Source organism: Puma concolor, chromosome B3 (genome assembly GCF_028749965.1).
Source record: "Puma concolor isolate L17-30 chromosome B3, mPumCon1.1.hap2, whole genome shotgun sequence".
Lineage (NCBI taxonomy): Eukaryota > Metazoa > Chordata > Mammalia > Carnivora > Felidae > Puma > Puma concolor.
In genome coordinates, this window is record NC_141672.1 from 107,363,805 (window position 1) to 107,378,826 (window position 15,022).

Here is a 15,022-nt window from a genome sequence, read left to right on the forward strand (position 1 = left end):
GCCCAAAAGGGACACCCATTCGATTACTAATGTGGTCATTTAAGAATGAGATAAAAAATACCACTTTTGTTTTTAATTTACATTAGAACCTAACTACTTAATGTTAACTGTTAGGTTTTGTTTTGTTTTGTTTTGGCCAAGGAACTCTGAAAAAATTACTGAGACTCTAAAGATACCATAAACCAAGCAAGTTTGGAAACGTTTGGGTTATTTACTTCTCCATATATTAAATACATTCCAAACTTTGGATAGTTCTTCAGTTTGTTTTTTGTTTTTTGAGAGAGAGAGAGAGAGAGGGCAAGCAGGGGAGAGCAAGCAGAGGGAGAGAAAGAGAATCTCAAGCAGGCTCCACACTCAGCATGGAGCCTAATGCAGAGGGCACTGCAGTGCTCAATCCCAAGACCCTGAGATCGTGACCTGAGCAGAAATCAAGAGTCGGACACTCAGCAGGTTGAGCCACCCAGGTGCCCCAAGTTTTTCAGTTCTTGTTCCAAATTCCTCTTGTATATGAATATGTTTAAGGATCAGCCTTCCAGATTGGGGGTGAATATATAGAAACATCTCTTGATAGCAAAGGCCCATCTTAAGTGCCTACTTTAAAGGTAACAAGTCAAATACAAGCAGTCCAATGTGGCTAGAGGGAGATACACTCCACTTTCTAGCTCCCTAGGATCACTCCATAAACAATCAAAATGACAAGGAGACACCAGAGCCACTCAACACGCATCTGTAATCAGGTGTGCTCATGTGTCTGGATCAGAGAATTCCATGCCATCTACCATTCCCAACCAGGACATCCTGGGGTAAATCATGCTACTCCTGATGTCTCCTCTCAAATTTCCTACCCCAAAAGGAGCTTCCTATAACTCAGACCCCAGCTGCAGTTATTCTACTAAATTATACAGCATGTTAGGGTCACAAAAACGCAAACCATTACATTATAATTACTCTGTAATTATACTGATTGTTACAGCATTAAATATGTACTTCTGTAAATGTGTTTCCATAGTTACAATAGCAAACTATTTTTAGAATTAACAAATAATGGACTTCTTTCCATTTTTTAATTGTTTAGCCCACTCACAGCAATTTGGAAAAGGGCTGAAAATCAAATATTTAGGGTTTCCAGTCCTGAAATGAGACAAACTAATCAGAATACACTTCTTAAAATGTTTATACCAAATTCACACAGTATACATATAAACACATAGCATATTCACACATACTTTAAAAAAAATAAAAAGGGGAATTTGCCCATAATCAAAACTTTATTGAAAAACTGACACCAAAATAGGAGATGACTGTTGTATACCTTACAAAATTAAACATAATTACATTATCTTGGTAGATTAACCGGAATTATTGAACTGATAAGGCTTTCTGCGATAGAACACAAATTCAAGAGGTTGTGTGATCATTAGTGTTGCTTTCTTCTAAATGAACACCCTGCAAAGGAATCACAAGAGCACATTAAACAAGTGTACTCTATCTCTAGTATAGTTTTAATGACAAAAAGTACTTTTTAAGTTAAAAAAAACAAAGTTTTAGGAATATTAGATTAACATTCATATATACGTTATTTATCCTTTTATACTAGAACTTTATTATAATAAATCTTGTACATTTGAATTTATTCTGATGTGACTATAACTATTATTCCTGTTTCTCAAATGCTATGTTGGAGTCTACATAAGACCATGAGCCTAAATTCAACAGTTAAAACTTTAACGCCAGCTATCAGAAAATGCAATCTTAGTTTTTAGGAATTATTTTGAATCACTTCCCAAGAAACTAATTTTGATGAGGATGCTCTTCAAGTCTGCTAGGAAAACTCTAATACCCTATTAATCATCCATCAGCACATGGGCACAAAACTCCAAGATCATGGCATGATATAAAGGTTTAAAAACTCTTTTGCAAGTATACTTTTGAGAGCAACACTACACTTAAATATTGTATGCTGACCTCATACTTAGATCTCACCAGCTCACACAAAATAGATTTTAGATTAGTTCCCAAACCACTTATAACTCTTCTGGTGAGAACAATATGGAATTCACAACTCCCCAAAATATCACAAGCAAATTTCAAATATAATTATGGAACTATAAATCTATAAGTACTACTATGGAAAACAATATTCATAATTACTCTTTTTTTTCTTGGTGCACAAAAGTGAAAGAGCAACTCAAACGGGATTTTTAGGGGCACCCAGCTGCCTCAGTCAGTAGAGCATGTGACTTGATCTCAGGGCTGTTAAGTTTGAGCCTCACACTGGAGGTAGAGATTACTTAAAAATAAAGTCTTTAAATAAGTAGATGAATAAATAAATAAAAATTTTTAAATGAGATGTTTAATTAAGCAGGTACTCACAAATCAAAACCTCTGGCATTTTAATTTATACGTTAGTTTTCTGTTGCTTAGCCAGCAACGATAAAAACTGTCTTCAGTCAAATGCGTCAACTATATATGAAACAAAATATTTATGATGGAATTTTTAAAATTCTATGGTTTTAAAAATCTGTATGTCCTATTGTATGTAGTTATTGTTTGGCTCCATTTTGACTTATGTTTAATATTCCACGTTAAACAAACTAAATGACTAACTGTAACAGAATTAGGTGTTCCAAAGTAAGAAAAATAATAGTTACATGAGTTCTTTACAAAGTCAAGAATATAAACTTAGCCATCTGAGCAGGGTACTCTTTACTGAAAGAGCATACGATGAAAGATACAACTATTTTGGTAATAATGAATTTAAGATTTCTTTTAAACTGGTTTTTAGCAAAGGAAGACATTTATAATCATAAAATCTCATCACTGGGTTAGAAACGGCCAAATGACATACCTTCTGTGAGTCTGGCCTTTCCTCCCGTTGGCTGGCACAACACTGTTGAACAGCCTACACAAAGAACCACCGTCTGAGCATGGCTGAAAACCGTGGTAATCTTGTAGCAACCTAGAAAAAGGGCAAATTGAAAGCGAAAAGCAGAAGAAAATAAAGCATATTGTTCAACATATTTCTAGCAAAGACTTCGTAAAAGATTAAGACTTTAATGTTTGCAACAGCAAGCCACATATTTAACGTCACATAAAAAATGTTTTTAAAAGCCAACAGGTGAAGTTAGTAATATATTTTATTGAACTATTTCCAAAATATTATTACCATTGCAACATGTAATCAATATGGTTTTTGTGTGTGTATGTGCTACATCTTAAAAATCAGGTGTACATTTTACACTTAAGGACTATTTCCCATTTTGGCCACATTTCCAGTGCTCAGTAGCTGCCTATGGCTAATGGCCACCGCAGTGGGCAGCACAGCTTTACACTGAAGAATCAACATACTTTTCATGATTAGTTTCAAGAAAACTAACCATCTGCATAGCTTCACACTTAGTAAGTCAAATGTCATATCCCCTTTGGAGTCTCCTCTTCACCACCCCCGCCCCCAAATCTTTCTCCTGTGGTTTGAATAGTTTACTAGGAAACTGTCCCTTTTGACATTCCAATTCTGTAATCCCACTGCTAGTCAACAAAGGGTCCTAAGGGATCTAAACATACACACCACATTAGCAATCCCTTCAGAAATTTTCCTTGAGAAAGGAATTAAGATCTGAAATTTTACCTGGGCATTTTACATCCATAAAATAAGAATTTGGGCTTTGAACTAGACGTTTCTTCTTATGTTTTTTCTTTTCCTCTTCCAAGGACGGGTGGAGTAAATCTCTAGCCAACTGAATAAAAAAAACGTATTATTATTCCCAGAATGAATCCACAATGGTGGCAGATTTAACCAGACTTAAAATACACACGCAAAAAAGAGAATAAAGTCATACTCAGCCGACGCAACATGTCAGATACTTGTTATTTTTTTAGCCTGTTAACTTTAATCCATACTTTTTATAATGCTTGTGTTCTCTACGTCCCGGTCAAGGAACTCTAGGACGATCAAGAAGCATATGGTAAGGTTAATCTCGTTCTTCTTTAGTCCGCTGAGTAAGTCTCCGATAAAAACAACACTGTGGTGCTAAGTAAGAACTTGACCCCAACCGTGCACCCGCTGAAAGTAGAAATCGCTGAGGTAGACCGGAGAGTGCCAACACGGGGGTGACTTCTGCCCCCGGGGTTCAACATCTGATCTGACAGGAACTCTGAGCGGCTGAAGCCTGACTGTCCTTGATGCAGTTAACAAGTAAGGTAACTGCGAAGACAGTTTTGAAAAAGGAAACCAGCATAAAATCGCTTCCGAGACGAGGAGAGAACCACCAAGCACAAGGAGAGCAAAAAGACTCCAAAGACTACAGTCTCGCGAGCGCCCACCCAAACACAAGAAGGCTGAGTGTTACCGAGAAGCTGTGTTCCCCTAGCTAGGGACTCGAGACCTAAGCACTGGGCGGCCCCGGGTCCACCCCGCTCCACGCCCATGCAGGGCCCGACACGCCGCGCCGTCCAGACAAGTCCCAACAAGTCCGCCACGCGCGGAGGAGCTGCGCGATCCGCGCCCCTGAAATGCGTTAGGCAGGGACCCCCGGGCCCGCGAAGCGTCGGGCTAACCCGCCCCCAGGACCCCTAGACAGAGAAGCCCGAAATAAACGGAAAGCCAGAAAGTAAACAACTCACAGGCATGTTGATCCTTTCGCAATCCTAGCCAGTCCCGATCTCTAAGGCGACACCCCTAACGAGCAGCACGCGATCTGGCGAGCTGCATCAACTTCCGGGATAGAGGCGGCTGGGCGGAGCGGAGCGTCGGGACCGGCGGGCCGGTCCGCTCTAGGCGCTCCTCTCGGTGGTGGGGGTCGGCTTCGGCCGGGTCAGCCGATCAGGGGCTGCGGGAGAGGCCCTGAGGTTCCCCTTGTGCCGAAAGCCCGAACCGCACCAGCCAGGTGCCTGGGCCAGGGCCGCCGGCCGTAGGGCTGCGCGTCGAGCCAGCGGTGCCCGGAGTGAGGCTCAGGCGGTGTGTCCGGCTGGGAAGCCTCCTGGGGCTTAGGCCGCGGAGGGGGAACGCTGACGGCCGCCTGAGCCCCGCGGCATAGGGGAACCCGGCGGGCGCGGTGGGTGGCCCCCGCCACGGTCCTGGTCGCCAGGCCCCCGGCTCTCGCCGCCGTTCTCTGTTCGTTTTTTAAAAAATAGTAGCGTCAATCGAAACCGTTAACCCGTGTTGGAGAAATTATGAAGGGTTCCTATACTTGAGCATCCACCTTCCAAGGTACCCGTTAAGTTCTTTGTGGGATGCGGCTGTGCCTTGGGTTAGCTTCGCCCTGAAGTTTTTAAGAAGCAGGATTCGCTGCCGGGCTTAGTTCACCGCATGGTTCCTTCCTGCCTCCGCGGACAACTGGGGCCTGAAAAAAATGGTGTCACTGAGAGCCAGACTTGAAATGTGGTGTGTGTTTTTTTTTTCTTTTTATTTATATTTAAGTTAGTTAATGTACAGTGTAGTCTTGGCTTCAGGAGTAGAACCAAGTGATTCATCTTTTCCATATGACACTCAGTGCTCATCCACGAAAGTGCCTGCCTTTTTTTCTTTAATTTTTTTTAGGTTTATTTATTTTGAGAGAGAGATAGTGCAGGTGGGGGAGGGGCAGAGAGAAAGGGAGACAGAGAATACCAGGCAGGCTCTGCACTGTTAGCATGGAGCCCAGCATGGGGCTTGAACTCACCAAACCTTGAGATCGTGACCAGAGCCAAAACCAAGGGTCGGATGTTTGACTGAGCCACCCAGGTGTCTCCCCACCTCCCCAGCGAAAAGTGCCCTCCTTAATGCCCATCACCCATTTAACCTCCCCCCCCGCCCCCCCCCCCCCCCCCCCCCCGCCAAACCCTCAGTTTGTTCTCAGTATTTAAAAGCCTCTTATGGTTTGCCTCCCTCTCTGTTCATCTGTTGAGTTTTTCAAAGTCCGCATATGAGGGAAATCAGGTATCTGCCTCTGTTTGACTTACCTCACTTAGCATAATACCGTCTAGTTCCATCCACTTGTTACAAATGGCAAGGTTTCATTCTTTTTCATCGCTGAGTGGTATTCCATTGTATGTATATACCACATCTTCTTTATCCATTCATCAGTCATGGACATTTGGGCTTTTTCCATATTTTGGCTATTGTTCATAGCGCTGCCATAAACATTGGGGTGCATGTGCCCCTTTGAACTGAAGTATTTTTGATGAGGATGAACTTGAGGGATGGATGTGAGCAAGTGTAATTAAAAGGATACCAAGGAGAAAAATGTGCTAGATAACATTGTCAGTCACCTTTTATTTCACACATTTTGGCAAATGGAGAAAAATTGAAGAAAATTAAAATGACCATCCAGAGATAAACACTATTGACATTTTGACCTTCCTAACATTTTTTATTTACTTGCATAGTAAATAGTAATATACTTGGGGTTTGGGTTTTACATAAATGTTATCTTGTGCATATTCTTTTGTAGACTTTATTTTCCCCCATTCATTACATAATGAACATTGCTCCGTGTTACATGTCTTCCGACAGTATGACTTTTTTTTTTAATGTTTTTATTTATTTTTGAGACAGAGAGAGACAGATCATGAGCGGGGAAGGGGCAGAGAGAGAGGGAGACACAGAATCGGAAGCAGGCTCCAGGCTCTGAGCTGTCAGTACAGAGCCTGACGCGGGGCTCGAATTTACAGACTGTGAGATCATGACCTGAGCTGAAGTCGGACACTTAACCAACTGAGCCACCCAGGCGCCCCCACATTATGACTGTTAATGCACACACAGCATTCATACTATCAATATATAGCCTCCTTTCATCCATACACTAAAGTGGACGTTGAATTTAGGTTTTTTAAATATTACAAAATACCATTTTATGAAGATAAGTATATGGAACTATAATACAGTAGTGTAGGCAGAATAATGACCCCCAAAGACTTCAGCATTAATCCCAAGGACCTATGGTTACATGACAACTGGAATTAAGCTTGCTAATTAGCTAACTAGGAGCATTGTCTGTGTAGGCCCGATGTGATCACAAGGGTCCTTAAAAGTGGAAGAGGAACACAGACGAAGAGTCAGGGAAAGAGATGCGGTGATGAAAGAAAGGTCTGAGGGATGCTGTGTTGCTGGATTTGAAGATGGAAGAAGGGGAGCCTGAGCCAAGGAATGCGGGCAGCCTCTAGAAGCTGGAAATGGACACTGCCCTGGAGTCTCCAGAAGGAACACGGTCCTGCCAGCACCTCAGTTTTAACCCAGTGAGACCCAGGTCGGACTTTGAACTACAGAACTGTGACTTAAAAAATGTACATTGTTTTAAGCCACTAACTTTACGGTTTTTTGTTCCAGTAGGAAACTAATACAATAATGAAGACCCATGTAGCTACTTCCCAGTTCTGTCAAATCTTAACATTCAGTACTCCCTCCCCAGAATTTGTCATTGTTAAAATAACACTGTCGTAAACATTCTTGTAGGTAAGTCTCTGTGCACGTCCTAGATTATCTCCTTAAGATAAATTCCTAGAGGACAAACTGCTGAGTCAAAAGTTATGCACATTTTGGGGAGCCTGGGTGGCTCACTCGGTTAAGCATCCAGCTTCAGCTCAGGTCACGATCTCACGGATCTTGAGTTCAAGCCCCCCATCAGGCTCTGTGCTGACAGCTCAGAGCCTGGAGCCTACTTCGGATTCTGTGTCTCCCTCTCTCTCTCTGCCCCTCCCCCATTCTCACTCTGTGTCTTTCCCTCTCTCTCATAAATAAATAAACATTTTTTTTTTAATTTTTTTTTCAACGTTTATTTATTTTTGGGACAGAGAGAGACAGAGCATGAACGGGGGAGGGGCAGAGAGAGAGGGAGACACAGAATCGGAAACAGGCTCCAGGCTCTGAGCCATCAGCCCAGAGCCTGACGCGGGGCTCGAACTCCTGGACCGCGAGATTGTGACCTGGCTGAAGTCGGACGCTTAACCGACTGCGCCACCCAGGCGCCCCTAAATAAACATTTAAAATAATTTTTTTAAGTTATGCACATTGTAAGGTTTACAATATAAACTACCGGGGCCCCTGAGTGCTCAGTCAACTGAGCATCCGACTTTGGCTCAGGTCATGATCTTGCAGTTCATGACTTCATGAGCCCACTTGGGGCTCAGTGCTGTCAGCACCTAAAGTGTCATCAGCACAGAGCCCGCTTGGGATCCTCTATCCCCCTGTCTCTTTGCCCCTCCCCCACTTGTGTGCACATGCTCTCTCTCTCTCAAAAGTAAATAAACATTAAAAAAAAAATAATATAAACTATCAATTACCCTCCAGAAAAATCAAACCAATTTACATTCCAGTTATAAATATTTGAGATGCCCCTTTCTTTTACCCTTGACAATACTATTATATTTTTCCCTATCTCAGTCAATCCTGAAGAACTGTATGGTATTTTATCATATTTCACTGTTATTTAATTCATATTTTCCAGTGCTTGTTGGCAGTTCACATATTTCCATTGAGGTGATCACCCATTTCTTCCTTTCTGTGTTAATGACATTAACCAGTAATCACATATGCTGCAAGTGTTTTCCCAACTCATTAGTTCCTGTTAACTTTATCCTGTTTAATTTTTTTTTTTTGGTGATTTGAAAACTATACAGAAATTTTTAATTTTGCGTGTATATGTTTATTTCAAACTATTGGTTTTTCCTTTTTTTTTTTTTTTTTTTTTTTTGCTTTTGTGTTTTCACGGGCCTTGGCCATGTTAGGATCAGCTAAACTTTCTTCTAATTCTTTTGTTGTGGTATTCATTCTTTAACTTTTTAATTAACCTGGAATTGATTTTGGCACTTGATATGCAGTAGGCCTCAGAACACTTTTTTTTTTAAGTTTATTTATTTATTTTGTGAGAGAGAGAGGGAGGGAGAGAGAGAGAACCAGCAGGGGAGGGCCAGAGAGAGGGGGACAGAGGATCTGAAATTGGCACCAGAGAGCCCGATGTGGGGCTCCTCCAACCATGAGATCATGACCTGAGCCGAAGTCAAACACTTAACCGACTGAGCCAGGAGGCGCCCCCCTCAGAACACTTTCTAATGACCACTCCTAGTTATTGCTTCCATTCCTTACTAATGCCCCGTACAGTGTCAAAACCCTCAACTTCTGAGACACAGTAATTGCATGGGAAATAAAACTCAAGGTCAGAAAGACCTGGATGCCATAACTCTGCCTCCTCCTCCAAAGCTAAGCGTCTCCTAAAATGTCCCGCTGTCTTTGCACTGCTGGCAGATTAAGGGACCCAGAGCCCCTTTGCCTTGGCAGTCTGCTCTCAGGGATCCGGCGCAAGGAGCCCCCACCTGGCTTCCCAAAGTGCCAGTTGGAATTCTGTGTACTGCTGAGAACTCCCCAGCGGTTCTACCTGGCCACGTCTGAGAAAGTGCTTCTGTTATCTCCTGTTCAGTACCAGCCTAACAAGTGCGCAGCCATCTCCGCTCCCTTCCCCCTTTGTCAACTTCAGACACTGGGAAAGCGCACAGGTGTTCCAATTAAGCCAGGAACTTAACCGGTGCTAAATTTCAGGCTAGCCAAGACCAGTTCTAAATAGGTCAGATCCCTACTTGCCCCGGAGTCGGGGCGTGCCTCTGGCTCGTGCCCTTCTTTTCCCAGAAAGATGGTGGGAGATTCATTTTGTCTTAAGAAATTCGGGGTACGAGGTGGGGCCCAAAGATAACTCTTCACACTCCTGCCTTCCTAAGTATTTTTCTGAGAAAGAGAAATCTGTGTCATCAGCAAACTGTCACAAGGTTGTATTCTTTTTCTCTTCCTCTGTGCTCCACCTGTTGTCAGGATTCAAAGCTTGAGTGGCTTACTCTCAACACATTCCTGAAATCAACAGCAACTTCTGAAAGCTCGCCTCTTCTCTGCTCACCAGTTCTCCAACAGGATCACGATCATTGTCCCAAAAGCTCCGCTGTGGGGGTTGAAGTTCACCTGTCATTCATGAGGATGTTTGACACTCTCAGGTAAGCTCCCGTCTAGAAGGGGTAAGAGTCTCAGGTGCAAACTCTGTTGTCATCTTCTCTTCCATGCCAGCTGAATTTCTGACAGAAGCTGAGCCCCACTGGGCTGTACTACGGGCTGAATGTTTGTGTCCCCCTGAAATTCATAGGTTGAATCCTAACTTCCCAGTGTGGTGGTACTGAGAGGTGAGGACTCTGAGAGGTGGTTAGGTCATCAGGATGGAGCCCTCATGAATGGAATTAGTGCCATTATTAAAGAAGCCTGAGAAAGCTCCCTCACTCCTTCTACCATGTAAGGACATAGTGAGAACACTGCCATCTATGAACTAGGAAGTGGGCTCCAAATCTGCCCACACCATTGATCTTGGACTTGCCAGCCTCCAGAATTGTGAGAAATAAATGTCTGTTATTTAAGCCACCCACTCTAGAGTATATTGTTATAGCAGCCTAAACAGGCTAAGTAGTCTGGCCTGGCAGAACATTTCACCTCATTCTTGGAGATTGTGCTAGGTTTTCCCTGAGCTGATCTGCTCTCCATCCTTCACCCTTCTCTGTGCCCAGGAAGCTGACTTTGATGGACTGTGTCTGCTGAGTTCTCTTGTCCTCTGGTTTCTACCTGAGTTGGGCCAATGGGAGGTATTAGTAGGAAATCACAAGGTGGGTGAAGAGAAATATTGGGGTATTTGCTCCCCTGGATCTATCCATGGTGGGCTATTTTCTTCATGTGGCTGTGCTTCTCGAAATTAAACAGTTGTGGGGCACCTAGGGCTCAGTGAGTTAAGTGTCTGACTCTTGATCTCAGCTCAGGTCTTTTATTTTTTTGATGTTTATTTTTGAGAGAGAAGGAGAGAGAGAGTGTGAGCAGGAGAGGGGCAGAGAGAGAGGGAGACAGAGGATTTGAAGTGGGTTCTCCACCTTCAGTGCTTTCAATGCAGGGCTCGAACTCACTAACCATATGATCATGACCTAAGCTGAAGTCAGACACTTAACCAACTGAGCCACACAGGTGTCCCTCAGCTCAGGTCTTAATCTCATGATCCTGAATTCAGGTGCCTCATTAGGCTCCGTGCTGGTGTGAGGCCTCTTAAAAAATAAAAATAAAGGGACACCTGCGTGGCTCAGTTGGTTAAGCATCCAACTCTTGATTTCAGCTCAAGTCACGATCTCATGGTTTGTGAGAAGGAGCCTGTGTCGTGCTCTGTGCTGACAGTGTGGGGACTGCTTGAGATTCTCTCTCTCCCTCTCTCTCTCTGCCCCTCCCCTAGTAAATAAATAAATAAACAAATAAAAATAAAAGAAACAGTTGTTTCAGGTGTCCCTTTCCTACAGCTTTTATGGGATTCCAGTCAATACATCCTCCTCTTTTGGTTCTTCTGCCTGAGGGATGGTATCTCACCATCTTTTGTTCATTTCTGTTAACCCTGCCTCATCCTTGTAAATAATACCTACCTGAAGCTATCTTCAGTCATCTCTTCTGAGTGGGCCATTTGTACTCTACCAGGACCCTGACATGGGGATCCCCTGCCAGGATATGCTCCTCTTTAGCCTGCCAGGCTTTGGAGATCTGTAGATGGGACTGTCTGCCCTTCAGCTCTCAATCAGACCAGGTCACAGAAGGATGTCCTTTGCCCCTGACTGTGGAACACTTCACGTTTAGCAGGTTGTGGCTTCAGATGGAAATGGGAATCTTAAGAGAGACAGCCTAGAGTCCTAGCCATGAAGATCTTTGACATGTTATGGGCAGCACTGGGATCACCTAAGAACTTTCTGGAAATGGAGACTCAGGCCCCACCCCCTACCTCTTAAGTCAGAATCTGCATTTTAACAAGATGGCCTGGCAATTTGCATGCAGATCCCAGACCTAGAAACACCGCCCTAGATTTACCAACTGGCATTCTCTCTGGAGCCTTCCTACCTCCTCTGTGGGACTCTACGAAAACCAGAACCCAGATTCCCACTACTCCAGACAACAAATCAAGGCTATTTCTCTAGATTGCAACACGGAAGTTCCCCTCTTCCCTCCTTTTCCAAGATGCTTTGTCCATTTTAGTAGATCTTATTCTCTCTTACTATGTCCAGGAACCTTTTAAGTCACTGGGACTCAAACTTGGTTGCACATTAGAATCACCAGAGGAGCATCCCAGGTCAGTTTAAGAGCATATGGGGGTGGGACCCAGGCGACAGTGTTTTTTATAACTCCCCAGGTAATTCCAGGAGGAGTCAAGGTTGAGAACTACTACTCTCCATTCTCCAGAGGGCTCAACATTTTCAAAAGCAAAGCCCAGAAGAACTACAGGCTACTCCTGCTAAAAGGTAGAAAGAAGGACAAATACAGAGGGGGAAAAAAAATCATTAATATTTGGTACATCAAGACTCGGTAGCCAGGTGAGACCTGCCAGCACCGTCTTGCCTGCCTTGATGGCCAGGTGCTTGGTCTCCATGTCTCTCCAGCTGTTGCTTCCTGCAAACCCTCTCATCGCCTGCCTGAGTCTCCAGGGGAGAAGTGAGCTACTGCGAGGCCAGGTGTTCTCTCATACTTCACTGTCTCCCCACAGCTCACAGTGAAGATATTTCATGAAGATGCTGGGGTCAGCAAAAATGTATGCAAATGTAACCTTTCCCTTTTCTGCAGCACTTACTGCCTACATTAATCCTTTCTCAATGACCGCTGCTGTCTTGTGTGGTTTTTCTCTGCAAGTTCTTGTACTGCAGGTTCACGCTCCTCATGTTCCTCTGAGTGTGTTCTCTTCCTTAGAAGTCCATAGGCTTCTTAAGATCAGGATGTGCTGTCATTCCCCCACTTGTCTAGTAGCATGACAGGCACAGGAATATGTCCAGAGTGCCATCTACTCAATGTAACTGGCTTGATCGTCTTTCTTTGAGAACTAACTCTTCTCCCTCTGGTTTATCCATAACCCTTCTTTTTCTCTCATAACTTTATAGGTCCTTCTTGATGCATGCCTTTGGTATTTCCTCTGCCTCAACTTGGTGTGATGAGAAGACCGAACGACCACAGAATTCTGGCCAAGCCCAAGTTAACTTGTTTTCTGAAACTGAAAAAGTAAGTGTGGGTCATTATAAGGTTAATGAGGTATTATAGTGATATAGTGATATGGAGATAGTATAGCCTTCCCTTGGAAGGCATGTTCAAGCAAAAATAAATGAAAATCATTTATTTAGCCATTTATAAAAGGCTAATGGGTCAGCAGGCTCAGAGTATTAAGAAGAATGGTCCTCTGTTTATTCACATTTAAAAACTTACTCAACTATTTGCAGAATGTCTATATACAGAACGGGCAGGCAATGCAGAAACTTTTTAAGCCTAATAGCCACTTAACTGTGTTGTTTCCCTATCTGTAAAATGAAAATATTTATGTCTGCTTCATAAGGTTATATGAAGACAGAATGAGGTAATGCTTGTAAAGTGCACAGTATACTAAGTGCTCAGTCAATGCCAACTGTAATTCCTAGAACTTGTTGATTACAAAGGAATCAGTTGGCTCTGTGAATCTCGGGCTGATGATGATTTCCCTCTTAGTGACTTGTAAAATTCTAGCTTTTTAGAATAGTTCTGACTTACGGAAGACCATGAATTTGTTCCAGCTGCGGAAAATCCTTGCTGGTGTCTTACCTTTCAATCAAAACCTGAGAGACTGTTCTTTCAAAGTCCAATAGGTGGCACAAGGAGCCACTTGTCATGCAGGACAAGCACTGGCCAGCAGAGAGCCTTATCTTCCCAGCTCCAGAGGGCCTTAGTCCTGGCTCTGTCTCCCTATAGACTCTTTAAATATATAGACTGGGTTATTACAAGTTTTAGGAAAAATAGATGTGACTTAGAAGGCAGTTGAGAATGAGTCTAATCTTCCCCAAATATTTCCCCCTAAATATTCCACTCATCTGAAACTAGTTAACTCTGTTAAACTACTTAAATTCCAAATCACCCTTAGGTGAAAGTTAAATACCATTGGCCCTAAGTATATCTTTCACAGAGACACATAGTCCAAAAATGTAGTAGAAGGTCTGTCGTCATTGTGAATTGTGCCAGCTCTGCAGTCACTGTGTAGCATAGACTCGAAGCAGTGGGACCCTGGAAGATGGGGGAGAGTTATGTTGCTGATCTGTAGTGTTTGCTGATTTCCCTAAATGTTTCCACAGTGGTCAATTTCAAGAACTAAAATGAAGTCACTTTACACAGAGCCGGGAAGAGGAGAGCATAATCCTCCTGACCAGGTAATGCCAAAGTCTTATTCTAGGAATATTTCTACCATCATCCAAACTGCTAATAAAATATCCATATCGACACTTTGGGGCATCCTTTTCTCTTACATCAAAAGCAGGAATCAAAAATAGGAGAAAGAATGAACTACTAGACTAACCCGCAAACTGTATGGTTGGCTTTAAATGAAGAAGGGCTGACTTGCTGGATCATTTTATCACCTGAGCACAGCATATTACACAGAGTAGGAGCTCTATAAGCCATTGCTCTCGGACTTGCTAATGATGTAGCAACGTATTAAATATGGAATTTCAGGTTAGGAAGGGCCAACCCATTCCTATTTTCAAGAGGAAATCCTTTAATGTCGAAGTTTGCTTGCTTTTAAATTCCCCTATTGATGGGGCGCCTGGTTGGCTCAGTCGGTTGTGTCTGACTTCAGCTCAGGTCATGATCTCGTGGTTTGTGGGTTCAAGCCCCATGTAGGGCTCTCTGCTGACAGCTCAGCGCCTGGAGCCTGCTTCCAATTCTGTGTCTCCCTCTCTCTCTGCCCTCCCCCACTCATGCTTTGTCTGTCTCTCTCTCAAAAATAAATAAACATAAAAAAATAAAATAAAATAAATTCACCTCTTGACTTTCAGGCCTAGGAAGGGAACACAGGAAACACATGTCATTCATTTTCCAACTGAATGCCCTGAGCTAATTAAGGACAGGGTCGCCTCCTCTTAGAATCTACTTCTCCAGGATGAATATCAGAGTATTTGCCGTTTCTCATCACCTTTTTCATGTTTCTTTGGTCATGCTCCAATTTGCCCACATCCCTCTTAAAGCGGGCCCAATGACTGAACATATTGTCAG

At 43.2% G+C, this 15,022-nt stretch overlaps 2 protein-coding genes across 8 annotated transcripts in view; one reads left to right on the forward strand and one right to left on the reverse strand.

Annotated features, from left to right (window-relative positions):
- Window positions 1–1,249: 1,249 nt before the first annotated feature.
- On the reverse strand, window positions 1,250–4,767 carry RPS27L (ribosomal protein S27 like). Of its 4 annotated transcripts, none has more exons than XM_025919803.2 (4): window positions 4,624–4,767; window positions 3,629–3,737; window positions 2,849–2,959; window positions 1,250–1,446 (listed from the first exon to the last, which is right to left on the reverse strand). In XM_025919803.2, exons 1-4 carry the CDS (start codon window positions 4,627–4,629, stop codon window positions 1,418–1,420), a joined length of 255 nt encoding a protein of 84 aa, XP_025775588.1. In that variant the 5' UTR covers window positions 4,630–4,767; the 3' UTR covers window positions 1,250–1,417. The 4 variants fall into 4 exon arrangements, with proteins under 4 accessions (XP_025775588.1, XP_086566995.1, XP_086566993.1 ...); XM_086710869.1 differs by lacking the exon at window positions 4,624–4,767 and adding an exon at window positions 4,350–4,492; XM_086710867.1 differs by lacking the exon at window positions 4,624–4,767 and adding an exon at window positions 3,901–4,042.
- A 21-nt stretch (window positions 4,768–4,788) lies between these two features.
- LOC147580263 (uncharacterized) overlaps window positions 4,789–15,022 on the forward strand; it is a 30,294-nt gene continuing 20,060 nt past the window's right edge. For 2 of the 4 annotated variants that reach the window (XM_086710862.1, XM_086710865.1), the window contains exons 1-5: window positions 4,790–5,383; window positions 6,982–7,263; window positions 9,779–9,954; window positions 12,895–13,012; window positions 14,107–14,181. In XM_086710862.1, coding sequence (XP_086566988.1) covers window positions 7,153–7,263; window positions 9,779–9,954; window positions 12,895–13,012; window positions 14,107–14,181 — 480 coding nt within the window. In that variant the 5' untranslated portion in view covers window positions 4,790–5,383; window positions 6,982–7,152. Of the gene's footprint in view, window positions 5,384–6,981; window positions 7,264–9,778; window positions 9,955–12,894; window positions 13,013–14,106; window positions 14,182–15,022 lie in introns of all 4 variants that reach the window. The other 2 variants (XM_086710863.1, XM_086710864.1) reach the window with 2 other exon arrangements.

Excerpts from the sequence above, each read along its gene's own strand:
- RPS27L (XM_025919803.2), bottom strand. Across the intron at positions 2,960-3,628 it reads TATGGATGTAAAATGCCCAG|GTTGCTACAAGATTACCACG; the intron begins GTAAAATTTCAG and ends CCCTTTTTCTAG. Across the intron at positions 1,447-2,848 it reads AAAGGCCAGACTCACAGAAG|GGTGTTCATTTAGAAGAAAG; the intron begins GTATGTCATTTG and ends ATTCCTTTGCAG.